The 14,362-nt window shown below is 47.1% G+C and overlaps 1 protein-coding gene across 4 annotated transcripts in view; it reads right to left on the reverse strand.

Moving 5' to 3' along the window:
• Positions 1 to 1,816: 1,816 nt before the first annotated feature.
• The window catches only part of chd6 (chromodomain helicase DNA binding protein 6), a 132,013-nt gene continuing 119,467 nt past the window's right edge, over positions 1,817 to 14,362 (reverse strand). For 3 of the 4 annotated variants that reach the window (XM_075460196.1, XM_075460197.1, XM_075460194.1), the window contains exons 39-46: positions 13,070 to 14,000; positions 12,837 to 12,988; positions 11,703 to 11,966; positions 8,408 to 8,977; positions 8,054 to 8,296; positions 4,778 to 4,918; positions 3,933 to 4,037; positions 1,817 to 3,858 (exon numbers count right to left, since the gene is read on the reverse strand). In XM_075460196.1, coding sequence (XP_075316311.1) covers positions 2,629 to 3,858; positions 3,933 to 4,037; positions 4,778 to 4,918; positions 8,054 to 8,296; positions 8,408 to 8,977; positions 11,703 to 11,966; positions 12,837 to 12,988; positions 13,070 to 14,000 — 3,636 coding nt within the window. In that variant the 3' untranslated portion in view covers positions 1,817 to 2,628. The remainder of the gene's footprint in view (positions 3,859 to 3,932; positions 4,038 to 4,777; positions 4,919 to 8,053; positions 8,297 to 8,407; positions 8,978 to 11,702; positions 11,967 to 12,836; positions 12,989 to 13,069; positions 14,001 to 14,362) is intronic. The other variant, XM_075460198.1, reaches the window with a different exon arrangement.

Genomic DNA, 14,362 nt, shown 5'->3' on the forward strand with positions numbered 1-14,362 from the left:
AAAACTCCGACCCAGGACCAGAATAACCACAATCCCAGGTTGCAGCCAAAAACAAGCAAAGTTCGCAGTAGTGCTACAAGATGCCGTGAAAACTCCAGTAGGATGTAATAAAAGCCAAGATCGGCCCACTCCGCACGACTTAAAACCGATTATCGCTTCCTCCGGGGTCTTATCTACGCACACCGGAAAACCGTCCGATTAATAGATCTGTTGGTCGAAAAGCTGCCTGAATATCCCTTTAAATGAACAGCCTCATCCGACGCTGAGACACATTTCCGAAAGGATGACCGCGTGCGTCGCCAAAGAGGAAACCGTTTAACGGAACTTTTTAGAGGCACCGGGGAAGCGAACAGTCACTTTGAGCCGACTCTCCATTTGTGCTTTAAGGGAAACGACCGATTGGCTTTCAGGAGCTGATGTAGTGATTTGGACAGCGTTACCTTCCCGTTTTTCCCGTTACTGCCGCGCACGGAAAGACGACAGACTCACGTCCCTTTACGATGAGATGTAACAGACCATCTATACAAAATATACCAGCTAAAAATAAGGCATTTTTACTTTGAATAATACATGAAGAAACTAAGAAAAGAATGTCGTATTTGGTGAAAGTTTGGCAAAAAGCGAAAGAAAAAGTGTAATAAATTATATGTAGCCACAAACTCGTGACAAGGCAACAACTACGTTTTTTTTTTCTTCTTATTTCTTCCCCCAACAAAAAAAAACAAAACGTGACCTGTGAGGAACGAGACGACAAAACGACGTGTGCGCATGCATGCACACCGACAACCTCTCTCCCAATAACACACTCACACACACACACACACAAGGAAATAAAATACAGAAACAGGTTAACATTCACAAAAAGACGCTGTGCAAAAATAAGTTCTTCGTGTGTGAAACAAAAAGTGAAGTCAAACATCTGACACCCTGTTGTGAAAAAGAGGAAAACCAGCGACTTGCATCCATTTAATGTACAGTACAGTCTGTTTGATACAGAAAAAAAAAAAAAAAAATCCCTCTCGCATTATGTCAAGTATTTTTCCCCCGAAACGGAGGAACGAACCGGAGAAAGAAAAGAAATAAATGGAGCACGTAAAAAAAAAAAAAAAAGAGGACAGCAATATACAGTGATAAGATTTTTTTTTTACATGTTTAGAAACTCTTAGTGTGAACTGCAAAAAGGTGAGGAAAACAAACGCTCCCCGGTCAGATAAAAACCTGCCTGAACACACCGGAAAAAAAAGGTGAGAAAGAAAGAAACATGATGCTGCAGCTCGGGATCGAACCACAGTTTGGTTCTGCCACGGGCCCAAAAGCACACCTTCACCCCCCCCACACAATCCTCCAACCTCAGCGTCTGCAGGACAGGTTACATTCAAATATCCGTCTCCTACTGCCCCCTGGTGGCCGGACCGAGCTCTTAACTTTTTAAAACTTTGTGTCGTCTGATTGGACCAAACCACTCGATGAAGGCGGAAACCTCTCAAAGTGACTTTGTGGCTGATTTAAAAAAAAATTTAAAAGTTACTGCATGACCCCCCCCCCAAAAAAAACAACAACTACATAATCCCCAAAAAAATGAAAATAAAAATAACTACATGATCCCAAAAAAACAAACAAAGACTACATGATCAAAAAAAAAAATTAAAAAAAAATAAAATAACTACATGATCCAAAAAAAAACAAACCCAAAAAACTAACTAAACTAATGAACCTCATGATTGTTTCTGGCGTTTTTGAAGCGAGATTCATCAAGTGTGCAGAGTAACTGACGTTGGAAATCGAGTTATTGCAGCGATGGAGCAGCTTTAAAAAAAAAAAAAAAAAAAAAAAAAGAGTGGATGAAAGCATCAAAATCTTTAAATTTAAGAGACAACCTTAGTAGTGTGACGCCTTTCAGCTTTAATTGTAATTCGGCTGCACGTTTAAATGCACTTGTTTCTGTCGAGGATTCATGAGTCGTTTCCCCCGCCTTGTGTTTTTAGTGTCACGCACGTCTGGGAGCGCCGCTTCTTCCAAATTAATCTGGCCAGCAGGTTTCAAACATTGCACAAATACAGTTTTTAGTTTTCGTGGAGTGTGTGCGAGGAGAAACACGCCGCACGCAAAGCGCCGCCGCTCCTGCTTCGGGCTTCTCGGTGATTCAGAGCCACTTTTCTCTTTTTTTTTTTTAGAAAACCACCTTCCCATCATGCTCGTGTCCATGCAAAACGCGGCGGAAACCAGAGCTCCACGCCGTCCTGCATCGCTCTGATGCTTTAAACCGATTCAAAATGGCCGCCGTGGCGAGCACGTGTGTCCCCCCTGCTGTCGCTCCCGACTCAGTCTCGATGCAGAATGAAGGGGAAGAAGACAGAGAAGATCTTTTTAACACTAGTTTTTTGCTTGTTTTTTTGTTATTGTTGTTTACGATGGAGTGGAGAGGGCGGGGCGGGGTGTCGGTATATAAACAAGCCGGATATAATAATCATCATGAGTCATAATAAAAGTCTTTACGTGGACATCGACTGACAGACTCAGCACAAACTTTACACGGTTGCGGCGCCGGGAGAGACGGGGAGGAGAGGACGGGAAGCGCTCCGTCTCTCGGGGCCTCGGCGGCGTCCTCGGCGGCGTCCTCGGCGTCCTCTACGCCTCCTCTCGCTCCGCCTGTCTCTGCTCCGCCGCGTTCAGCTGCTCCGCCTCCGCTCCCGTCTCCTCCAGCCTGTCCTCGCTCTCCTCCGCCACCGCCGCTGCTCCGTCGGTGTGGTTATTGGAGTCCGGTTCCTGCGGTTCTGAGGGGCCGTCCTCGGCGTTTCCCCGCCCGGTCGGAGCCTCTTCGGGCGGAGCGGCGCCCGGCTCTGAAGCTGAGGTAGAGGCGGCGGCGGACGGCGAGGAGGCGGCGGCCGGGTGGGACGCACTGCTGACCACGACTGTACTTTCCTCCACGTCTCCCGTGGCCGCCTTCTCCCGCTCCTCCTCTTTCTCCCCGTCCTCCCGCGCTCTCTTCCTCCTCCTCTTGGGGCTCCCCTGGGCGCCGTCCACCGCGCCGGGGGGCATGGCGGGCAGCGCCATGATGCCGCCGTGCGGCAGGAACATGTGCGGGTACAGCAGGCCGTGGGACATACCTGGGATCAGGAAGGGGTTGAAGGTAAGATGGCTGCCGGCGCCGAGATGCGCCGAGCTGAGATGCGCCCTGCTGGTGGAGGTGATGACGGCCGCCGCCGGCTCCGCCCCTGCTGGTTGTTTGGCGCCCTCAGCCGCTCCTTTCTCCTTTTCCCCCCCCGGAGTGGCGGAGGAGCCGCCCTCGCTATCGGCGGGCGTCGTCGAGGACGGGCTGGCTGTGTCTGAGGCAGACGGCGCCGTTGTCGTGGTGACCTTCGCAGCAGACACTGAAAGAGAGGAAGAGGATGGCGTGGAGGAGGAGGAGGAGCCGGGGTGAGGCGGCGGCGGCGCTGCATGCGCCATCATCGTGCCGACGCTGAACAGGGCGTGCTGCGGGAGTCCCGCCCCGTGGGGGTGCGGGATGCCGTGCAGCATCATGGGTAACATGCTCAGCCCGTTCTTGGCGTCTTCTGATGACGATCCGGCGGCTCCGGCGGAGAAGCCGTGCGGGAATCCGGCCGCCATTATCCCGGAGATGGGGATCCCGGGAATGCCTCCGCGGAGGTTCTGCATGGCCACCATGGAGTCCATGCTGCCGATCAAACCGCCGTTCATGTAGAGTGGCGGCCCGAGGCCCGGCGAGGAGGAGTCCGAGACGGAGAGGAGGGGCTTGGGCATCTCGCTGCGGGGCCGGCGTCCGCGGCGACGGGAGCCGGCGTCTCTGTTGACCGGCTCCGTCAGGATCCGAGAGAACTTCGCCTCGGGGAGGAAACCCTGCAGGAGGAGGACAGGAAGCCGTGAGATCACACGCCTGAAAACTATCCACCGCCAGAGTGCGCCACACCCACCGAGTGTTTGACCACGTCGGCCCAGTCCGGCGCCACGTAATACTCCGAGTTGGCGTCCAGCCACCTGGAAAGCTCCTTTATGGCGGGGGCCATGGCACCGCCGAGCTGCAGGGGAAGGAAGTCAGATGTAACATCAGTGAGAAGAAGCAGAAAGAAGCTGATCTGTGCAGAGATGCAGGCATCACCTAGGCTGTGTTCGAAACCGCACACTTCTCCTACTACTCCTACTAACTTTTTGAGTTAGTATGCGAGTTTGAGTAAGCGAGAAGTTCCCGGATGCATACTAGATTCTCCGAAATGTTGGGTATGCATCATGAGGTCACTACTCATACTCAAACTACCCAAGATGCAATGTAACGTGACGTCGCCGATCGTCATTTCCTGTCAAAACGGCAGTTTCAAGCTAGCTACAACGAGGGTAGGTTCACTTCCTGTTTTCAAAACAAAAGCACCAATTGTATCGTAATGGCTTTCCCTATGATAAAAGGCAACGGGTATTTTATTTTGTGAAAATAACCGGAAGTGCGTTGCTCACTGCGGCTAGCTTTAGTAGCGCCGAATTCGTCAGAACAAAATGGTAAACAGCCGGTATTTTGTCAGGTTTTCAACACGTTGGGGATCTAAACGAATACTTTCTCGCCTGAAAATGTTTCAAATGTTGCTAAAGTTTACAGAGTTTAGAGCTTAAGAGAAATCAGCTTCAGGCCGGCTGATTTCGGCTCGGGCAGGAGCGAAATGCATTGTGGGTAAACGCTCTGCATACTGTCTGATTGATGAGTATGCAGTATGTAGTATGCAGTATGTAGTAGGCGGTTTGGAACACAGCCTGTGTGTGAGTTACTCACCCGGCGCCCGGTGCCTCGGTGCACCACGGGGACCCTCTCCTCCCCCGTCAGAGAGTTTACGTCCAGTTTGGTGGGATCTTTGCAGCGATGTCTTCTCTGTTTGGGACGCTCCACAAAGCCATGCAGCAGCCCGGCTCCAGACTGCAGCAGCAGGGGAGGATGGAGAGGCAGAAGTTAAAAAAACAGTTAAAAACTTATCATCAAATTTGATTCAACCGAGGGCCGTGGTCCAGAGTTCCTGTATGTGCGAATGTGGGAAAAAACGGCCCCGTTCCTGAAAAGGTTACAGGAACTGCCAAAGGTTCCTACAGTGGGAAGGCGCCTCATGTGACCCCCCCCTGGCATTGTATTGTATTATATTAATGTTCTGTGTTTTCTGTAATTGTAACATCTGACTTTTCAATAATGTTTAAATAATAAATAAATTTAAAAATAAGTAAATAAAATAAATCAATACTTTAATAATCGGGAAACAAAATATTGATATATATCGCAGTATCGATAAAATTGCTCAGCCCTAAAAGTGTCAGTGTGAGCTCGTCTGTCTGAGAGCCTGAAGTTTCTGATACTTTCTGCCTGGTGTGTTTTCAGGAAAAAGGGTCTAAAACATCGTTAAATGTTACAGCAGAAGCTGCTCAGGTGGCAGACTGACCCAACTGGCAATGAATAGATGCGCTGCATGTAGCAGTAAAAGATGACGAGTAAATGACAAAATAACCACGTGAATGACTGGCTTAATGCGCTGATTAATGCAACTGTTAAGCAGAAACAACGTTTCTACTCTTAAATTTAAGGGAGTTGGAGCTTTAAATTTGCTCCTAAAACGAGACTCCTGCTCCAGAGGACATTTTTCTGAAAATATCTTGTGTATTCTTTGTGTAAATATATTTTTTGTACCATGAACTGGACTTCATCTTGAAGTGGGGGGAGAGTTTCTATAAGATTTATATTTTTGTACCCCCATATATCTATTTAACCCTGAGGGGAAGGCTGCACAGTGATGCTGCAGCATGTAAATCCATCGTGATAATGGTAATGGAAGGTCGTCAAAGTGCAAGTCACTTCAGTCTGCAGGTACACAGCATTTCTGCTTGTTTAAACCAGCTTTTTACAGAAAAACGATGGATACGATTAAGCAAAATTATGCAAAAACTCTACAAATCACAACAAAGGGCTGTAGCCCGCACTTTTAAAGTAAACTAGAAAGAGCTGTTCCTGCGAAACAGCTGTGAGAATGCTTATGAGCTGAATGGGGTTGGCTGACCATGCTAAAAAAGCTGAAAATAGTGAAAATTTAGCAGAAGTCAAGTGAGTACTAGTTAAAATGGCTGCAGTGTAATATGAAGCAGAGGAGTGGAAGAGATGGATGCCCTCACAGTGATAGGAATGTTTGTAATGTTTAGGAAGGCGGCAATGTAGTTTTTATATCAATTGAGTGAAATATTTTTTAAATGGCAGCAGGTTGAACACACTTGAAGCTGTGTTTTGAGTACTACCAAACTTAACATTGGAGTTGGTGAGAGAATTCGTCAGAATTTGAGAGATTGTTCTTGTTTAAAGGCTCATAGCTGAAATTCTGTCAATGTGAGCTCTTTAGTAGTTACATTGGCTGAAAGAGTACAATTTTCCCTACATTTTAAGGTATAATTATGGGTGCCAATGCCAAAGGCATTAGACACACATATTACTCTGTTGCCAGACTCTTATTTTTCCATTTCCGCCCTAAAGTTCGGTTCGCTACTAGTCTGGCAGCGATGGTCCGACCGACATAAAAAGCACACCGCTGCGTGCGCATCGATCGGGAATGGTGTGCAATGACTTTTGGTTCTCATTAGTCAAAAGAAATTCCGGCAAAATGGGAAAAAGTCGGAAAATTGCGGATGGGAAAATGCATTGGAAATTAAAAAAATAGCTCAACGAGCGCCAAAATGGCCTATTTTAGAAGCCTTATAACTCAGCCATAAAGCAGAATCCAGACCTCATTCAAACTTTATATGTGACAGGAGACTCTCAGCTTTATCTGAATCAAAGGGTTTGCATATATATTATACAGCCTTGACACAACGGCAGTTTACGTTTTAGGGAGACGACATCTCAGCTCAGGTGTCTCTCCAACTCTACTGCTCACTCTAAATTCGAGACTGCACCAATTCCTCAAACAAATGTCTCTCATGTCTGAAATATCTGCCCAATTTGGACAAATTTGACTTCAAAACCTAGGCATTTTTGTCCTCTTTCACACAAAGTCACACTCATTGTGCTCTGCCACACATATTTCTTACAAATTGCCTCTGAGCCCAGAGGTCGCCTCTCCATTTCCATTATAAAACGCCTAAAAATCATAAAATTCAGGTGAAAAATGATTTTAAAACTGCCATTAAAAACGAGCCACACATAGTAGCCAAATGAAAATTACACCACTGGCTTCTGCTATCTCTTGGGGCGCTCATGGTTAAAAAAATTATTCGGATACAGCTTTTACTGTGTAGTCACAGTAAAAGCTGTAGTGCAGTCAAAATTTGTCTAATTTTAAGCCATAGTGTGTCTCACATATGCCAGTTTGACGACCCCCAGGTCTCCATAGCGACGCATTAGGAGCCTGCTCTGTTCTAAGACTGCTTATGAGGGCATAGCTAAGATGGATGCCCTGTTATAACAGCTTAATGTTATTAATCTGATCTGCATTTCTCCTTTAAACTAATAGTGAGGGGAAGTTTGAAAATACCCACAATGCAATGGGAAAATGTATTGAAAAGCACTTACCGAGGCCATTTTCAAATATTACCTTGATAAAAATGACATAACTGTCTTCATCAGACCTGTCTTAGGAATTTTGGGCCTCACATTCAATGGGAAAATCGATTGAAAAGCACTTAACGAACCAAAAATGACAAAAAAAAAAAAAGCCCTGTTTTGGAGGCCTCATAACTCCATACGACATCACAGAGACCTCATTCAAAGTTTATGTGTAACAGGAGACTCAACTTCAACTAAACCTTTTTTTGTTTTTATAGGGCGGGCAGTAGATTGGCACCCATCAAAATTTCTTCAGAAATTTTCTAGTTTGTTATAGAATACCTTAATAATAAGTAGAACACACTCATCTCTAAACACCGACCTGCAGCCTGGAACACCCCTGCAGATGCTCCGTGTTCAGGGGGGGCACGAGCATTAGCGTGCACGTAAAACGGCAAGAAGCAACAGTAAACCAGGTCAGAAAAGGTTGAATTTCACTGCTGAAAGCTGTCAGAATGAGTTTAAAGCCGTCAGACGTACGTGAGCGAACGTGGGCAGGTCCATGCTGTAGCCCGGATTCTGCCTCAGCCACTCGATCAGACCCTTGCTGGCAGCCTCTCTGTCCACGGCCACGATCTCCGGCTGAGGGGGCGTCTGGGTGGGGGTGGGAGTCGTGGAGGAGGAGGACGGCGTGGGGGGCCCGGCGGGCCGCTCAGACGGAGAGGGCGACGGCGAGGAGGTGGAGGAGGAGACGGAGGAGTGGCTGATGACCTCCAGGCGGCCCTGCAGACAGACAGACAGACACAGACGTTTGAATGCTTGGAAATGAAAGATTTACCTCCCGAACCGTTACTTTGGTCTGAGGCTCCGCCCTCTCGGACCCTCTCTACCCACCTGAGTCTCAGAGAGGTGAAGTCCTCGGCTCTTGGTGAACTCGGAGTACAGAGCCTCCACATTTCTCCTCCTGCCTCTCCTCCTCCTCAGGGAGTCATCCCCCCTCAGGCTGCCGTTAACTATCTGTCCGGTGACCGGATGGATGAGTCCGGCCTGCAGGATTCCCGACATGTCGATGCCCACCGAGCCCGACAGCGGCGCCGTGATGGGCGGCGGCGGCAGCTTGTGGCCGCCCCCGGCTTCGCTCGACCCAACGCCGCTGGTGGTGCTTATTTCTCCCGAAGACTTGGTCAGATCGATGGCTGCTTCCTGCCAGCCGTTCATCAGCATGGGTCCCGAGCGGTGAGAGGGCGGAGCCACCACCGGCGCCTTCTCGGCGGCGCCGTGCGCGGGCTTCCCGGCTAAAATCTTTGCAGCTGCGGCAGCGGCCGCTTCGTAGTCAAAAGACCGGCGGCCTCCCGCTCGTTTGAGCTCGGGGAGGAAGGGAGGAGCCACCAGCCTCTCCTGTAAGAGAGGCAAGGAGGTGAGGCGCCACGCTCCGCGCCCGCAGGCGCCGCCCCGCGGCATGTACTGTGAGGGTGGACAGGGTGGGTGAGAGGTAGACAAGAATGGGAGAGAGATGATGGCTTCTGTTAAACATACACATGGACAAAGACAACACAGTGGCAGCTGCCAACGAGACCCGGGTCGAGTTTAAAAAGGGTTAAGATTTTAGGAGCTTTAGCCGTCGTCTCTGGAAGCTACTTCAGGATTAACCCGTCAGATCAGACATTTTTTACAATTCTGTAGCTTTTTCCTTCCTTCTACATCATGTTTTAAATTATTACCGAGGTTTAGAGATATTTTTCACCGTACACGCCAATGATTTTGATTAATAAAGCCATAAATGTTAGTTCTAAACCTTTAAAAGTCTTGATCTATTTGTTAGAATTCGATTCCGATTGGTTGTCTGAGGATAACTCCGCCCTTCTTACAGGTAGTCTGGAAGTTTTTGAGACAGTTTCGGGATTATTCCGTCAGATTTAACACAAAGAAACATGACTCAAATAGGTCAGAAGGCTGAATTCTGTTGTATAAGTTAATTTTCTTTTATCATTCAGCCTCTATGATGCTGAAGAAAATGTTTTTAGCGGTCAAATGATTTGAATACATCTTTAAAAAAATCTGTCATATTTCAGTGATGATTTCGATTAATAAAGCCATAAATGTTAGTTCTAAACCTTTAAAAGTCTGCAGGATCAGGCTTCAGTGGGATCCATCCCTGTTTTAGGCTAAAGAAACATCTAATGTATACGCTTCTAAGTCTAAATCACAGTCTTAGCTCAAAACCAGAAATGGTCGCCATGGCGATGCAACCTGGTAACAAGCGAACCAGCTTTTAAACCATGTTTTAAAGCATTACCAAAGGTTAGGGATAATTTTCACCGTACATTCGTATCATGTACGAGAAAGTTTTTGAGACAGTTTTGGGATTTTTCCCTCTGAGCCCGCCTCTGAGCCCGCAGTCCTCGTCAACTAAATGTTAATATCAGATGGAAATTATTCATACAGAATCGCCGCATTCGGACGGAGCCGTTCTGATAACTGCCCTTCCCCAGGGGAACTGTTTCCTTTTGCATTCGCACATGAGTCGGGACCTTGAAAGGGACTGATGCGACGCAAATAGAGCCATGCCAGCAGCTGGCCGTGGCGTGTTTGTTTGTGCTGCTGCAGCCGTATAAAAACAGAAAACGGAAGACGCACCCCAAGGCGTCAGGGATGACATCGTTGATCACATTGTTGATAAGAAGGGCACCAACAGTTCGGTGTTGTGGAGGTATTTTGTTTGTTTTTTTAAAGATGGGGAACACCGCTGATCTGTTTCATCACCTGAAACAGCGCCAGCCGTTTGAGCACGGAGAATGCAAACTGTTACCAACACATCTTCCCCTGATAACAGCGCCTGTGCAGCAGCAGCAGAAGACCTCAGAGTCTGATTTATCCAGCGCTGTGTGACACAAAGTCTGAGAGACAAATGCAGCTTATTGTGTTGCTAAAGACCTGCTGCCAATAAGCAGAGTGGGAAATAAGGGGTTCAAGTGGACGCTACAAGTTATGGACCCGATATATATCGATATCACAAAAAAAAAATTTGTTCCCATATCAAGCAGGCGGCCTAGTGTAAATTAATAATTTTTGTTTAAATATACACATCTAAGCTTGTTTTATAGGGCTGGGCAATGATTAAAAATTTTAATCTAATTAATCACATGATTTCCCTGATTAATCACGATTAATCGCATTTCTACTCAAAATCAAAAAATGAATTCAATAGTAGTGTATAGCTTTTAGCATTTAGTTTTATTTTAAATGTGCTGCCATATGAATGAAAGTGCCATAACATTTGTTGTGCAAACACACTTTTAACATCAGCATCTTTCTGTAGTTTTTATGTAGAAGCCTCGCTCCACTGTCTGTTTCCTTGAATGACTTGCTGCTATCAGTTGTGTGTTTTGCCTTTAAGTGATATTTTAGACTGGAACTACTACGCTGAGAAGACAATTCAACTTGGCAGAGTTTACAGATGACTTTGGTTCTGTCGACTCCGCCGTCTGGAAGAACTTTAAAATGAAAATGGCCGAGTAAAAGTTCCGTACCCTTCTCCATGTTTGGTCGATTACTTTCTTTTCCGGTTCAGCAACAGACAGCAGCAGACTTTTACAAAATAAAAGCCTGTGAGCGACAGACTTTTATAATAATAAAATAAATAATAAAACCTGCGTTAATGCTCGATCAAATATTCATCGGCGTTAAATAATTAACGAGTTGACGCGATAATTTTGTAGTAGATAGTACTATTTAGTACTAGTACTAGTAGATATTTTTATTTTGTATTTCTATGATTTGATTGTACGCCCAAGTCTAATATCCACATATATAACATCAGCAGTTCACAGTACAGACGAGAAACTTTACAGATAAGCAACAAAGCAGTGTTGTGGACAAGAGGCGTCCAGTGCTACCAACCTGAAGTTTCATGATTTAAGCTGCTGCTATGAAACATTTTGACATGTTTACAGGCTTTCGCTGCATTATTTATCTTCATGCATGTTTTAGTTGTCCAGTTTCTGTTGGGATTATTTGAGCTAAATTCTTAGATTCTTAAGTTGAGATCATTCAGTTTAAACCGTCTGCACGGCGCTGGAAGGAAGCTGGACGCCCCCGGTGTGAACCATGGCATGAGAGACAGATAAATGTAGACAGGTGATCGATACATTCACACGTGCAAGAAAAAGTTGGGGGAGGCTCTTCTCACCTTGGGTAGTCTCGTGAGAGGGGGAGGGATGGAAAAGCCCAGTCCAGGACCGGCCTGCTGGACTCTGGCCTGGCCCGGCACGGAGCCGGAGGCCGTGGTGGGGAGGTAACCCGCTCGGTGTTGGTGCTGCTGGGCTAAGCTGTTCGCCAGGCAGGAGTTGGCGGACAGGGATCCCGGTGAGTCATACTGCTCGCTCGACGAAGGCCACTTTCCCTTCAGGATAGCGTGGCAGATGCTGTCCAGGCGGTTGATGATGACTCGGTCCTGCATTGGGGGACATTTATATGATTAACATGAAGATAAACAAGGAAGCAAGCTTCGTTTGACCCATTTAGACTGAAGTTTACCTTTTGTAAAATATCCGTAAACTTTGTTAATGATTTTAAAACATGATTTAGAAAGAAGAAAAAGTAGGGCTGGGGAACGATTACAATTTTTTTTTAAAGCTGCCGTCGGCAGGTTTTCAAAATTCTGGGTCTAAAGTCGGAAAATTCGAACTGATACAACTCTCAGGTCCCTCCCCCAACCTCTAAGAAGCTCCGAATCGCCCCCCCAAACCCCTCCCCCTCTGTGGACGAGGTTGTGCATGTGAGTTCACACCAGTGTGAGCGCACACAAGCTGGGGCAGACTCACGCTCAGCAGCGTGTGCACAAGCTGTGATTGACAGGTAGGATTCCTCCACCCTAACTTGATTGGTTAAAAACAGCCGGGAGCGCTCGGTTTTTGCAAGCATGATTACAGGCTTCAGAGGGAGCTACAGATTTCGTTATTTTTCCTAAACAGCCTATTTAATATTCTACTTCCAGAATCCCATGACAGTTAAAGCTAATATGACTAAAAAAAAGTTGCCGACCGTAGCTTTAATCTAATTAATCACATGATTTCCCTGATTAATCACGATTAATCGTGCAAATTAATTAATTAAATGTGCAAACACTTTTAACATCAGCATCTTTCTGTAGTTTTTATGTAGAAGCCTCGCTCCACTGTCTGTTTCCTTGAATGACTTGCTGCTATCAGTTGTGTGTTTTGCCTTTAAGTGATATTTTAGACTGGAACTACTACGCTGAGAAGGAATTTGTTTGTTTCTTCTAAAATGAATTCTGGGAACAATCGGGAAACGTCCGCCGTACCTTCGGCCACTCGGAGAAGGAGTAAAGAGCCTTTTCCTGTAACAGCTGAGCGATGGTTGGCTCTCTGGTGTCGTGAAGGCCGTCAGGAATCTCGCACATAGAAATGGGAGCTGCAAACCTGGGGCTGCCGGCGTATCCTTCCACCACAGGCCCTACAGAGAAAACACACAGAAGTACATCAGTCTCTGAGCCTGGGAGTCGGCCATCCTCCACAGGTGGGACGGTGTTCCTACCTGGCGTGCTCGGCCTCTCCTCCTTCACTCGGCCTTTCACCACCAGACTCTCTGAGGAGTCCACCAGCCCGTCTGCCTGCTCCAGCTTCGGGGTGAGGACTGTGCTGTCTGCCTCCAGCATCTCCTGCTTCAGCTCAGCTTTGACCTCGGGCTTTATCTCGGAGCTGTCGGGGTACGTGGCGAAGCCCAGAGTCTCAGCCTTGGCTTCGGGTTTGATGGCGTCGGGAAAGGGCGTAGAAAAGCCCAAACCTTCGGGCTTTATCTCCGTCTTAAACTCCGAGCCGTCTGGAAAGGCTGTGAATCTGAGAGCAGGAGGCTTGACGTCGGGTTTGACTTCACTGCCGTCCGAGTAGGCCACGAACTGGAGAACTTCGGGTTTAGCGTCCAAGTTCTCGGGCTTCATGGGCAGGCTGAGGTCTTCGGGTTTTTCCTCCAGTGACGGAGCTTTAACGGGATATTCCAGCTGCTCGGCTTTGGTCACCAGGTGTTCGGACTTCACGGCGTAGGAAAAGAACCGAGAATGTTTGACTTCGGAGCTGTCGGGGCAGACGTCCTCCACGGCCTCCGTTTTGGTCCCTTCTACTTTAATCGGTACCGCCAGCTCCTCCGCTTTCCTCTCAAAAGAAATTTTCTCTCTTTCTTGGAGAGAAAACTTAAGATCGGGCGGCTTTGCGTCCGAGCTGTTTGAAGGTAAAGCCGAGGTAAAGTCTCTGCCGCCGTCGGCCGAACCCTCCGAGTGTTCCTGGTTTGTGGAGGCTTTGGCGCCATCGTTTTCTCCGGTGATTTCAGCACACTTTGATTGTTCAGAGTCAGAAACAGAGGGATGGGAAGGCTGTGCAAAGTCTGGGTACATGTTCTCCAGCTCCATCTCACTGGTTCTGGCTTCAGGCCTTACCGCCGTCTCCTCACACGCTCGCGTCCCGGCAGCATCCTTCAAATCAAATCAAACCAAATTTATTTGTACAGCACATTTCATGTACAAAACAATTCGAAGTGCTTTACATAAAATAAAAGCATTGCAGCAGGGAGTGGAAGAAGCATTAAAAATACATAAAGTTCAGATAAGTTCAAAGATATTGTGCAGATTTCATGCATAGACGCATGAGCTACATCCAAAGTAGCTTAAAAATCCAGACATCTGCTCACATTTCTGTGTGAATGATCCCCACTTGAGCTACAAAATGCTTCAGTCACTTTTCATTTTGCCACATCTTTCACAGTGTCCCGACTTATGACTTCTCACCAGAGAATAAAGTGAAAAAGTGAGCGTTTTCCTCACTTTTCACGAGTCCC

This window comes from Odontesthes bonariensis, chromosome 3 (assembly GCF_027942865.1).
Source record: "Odontesthes bonariensis isolate fOdoBon6 chromosome 3, fOdoBon6.hap1, whole genome shotgun sequence".
Lineage (NCBI taxonomy): Eukaryota > Metazoa > Chordata > Actinopteri > Atheriniformes > Atherinopsidae > Odontesthes > Odontesthes bonariensis.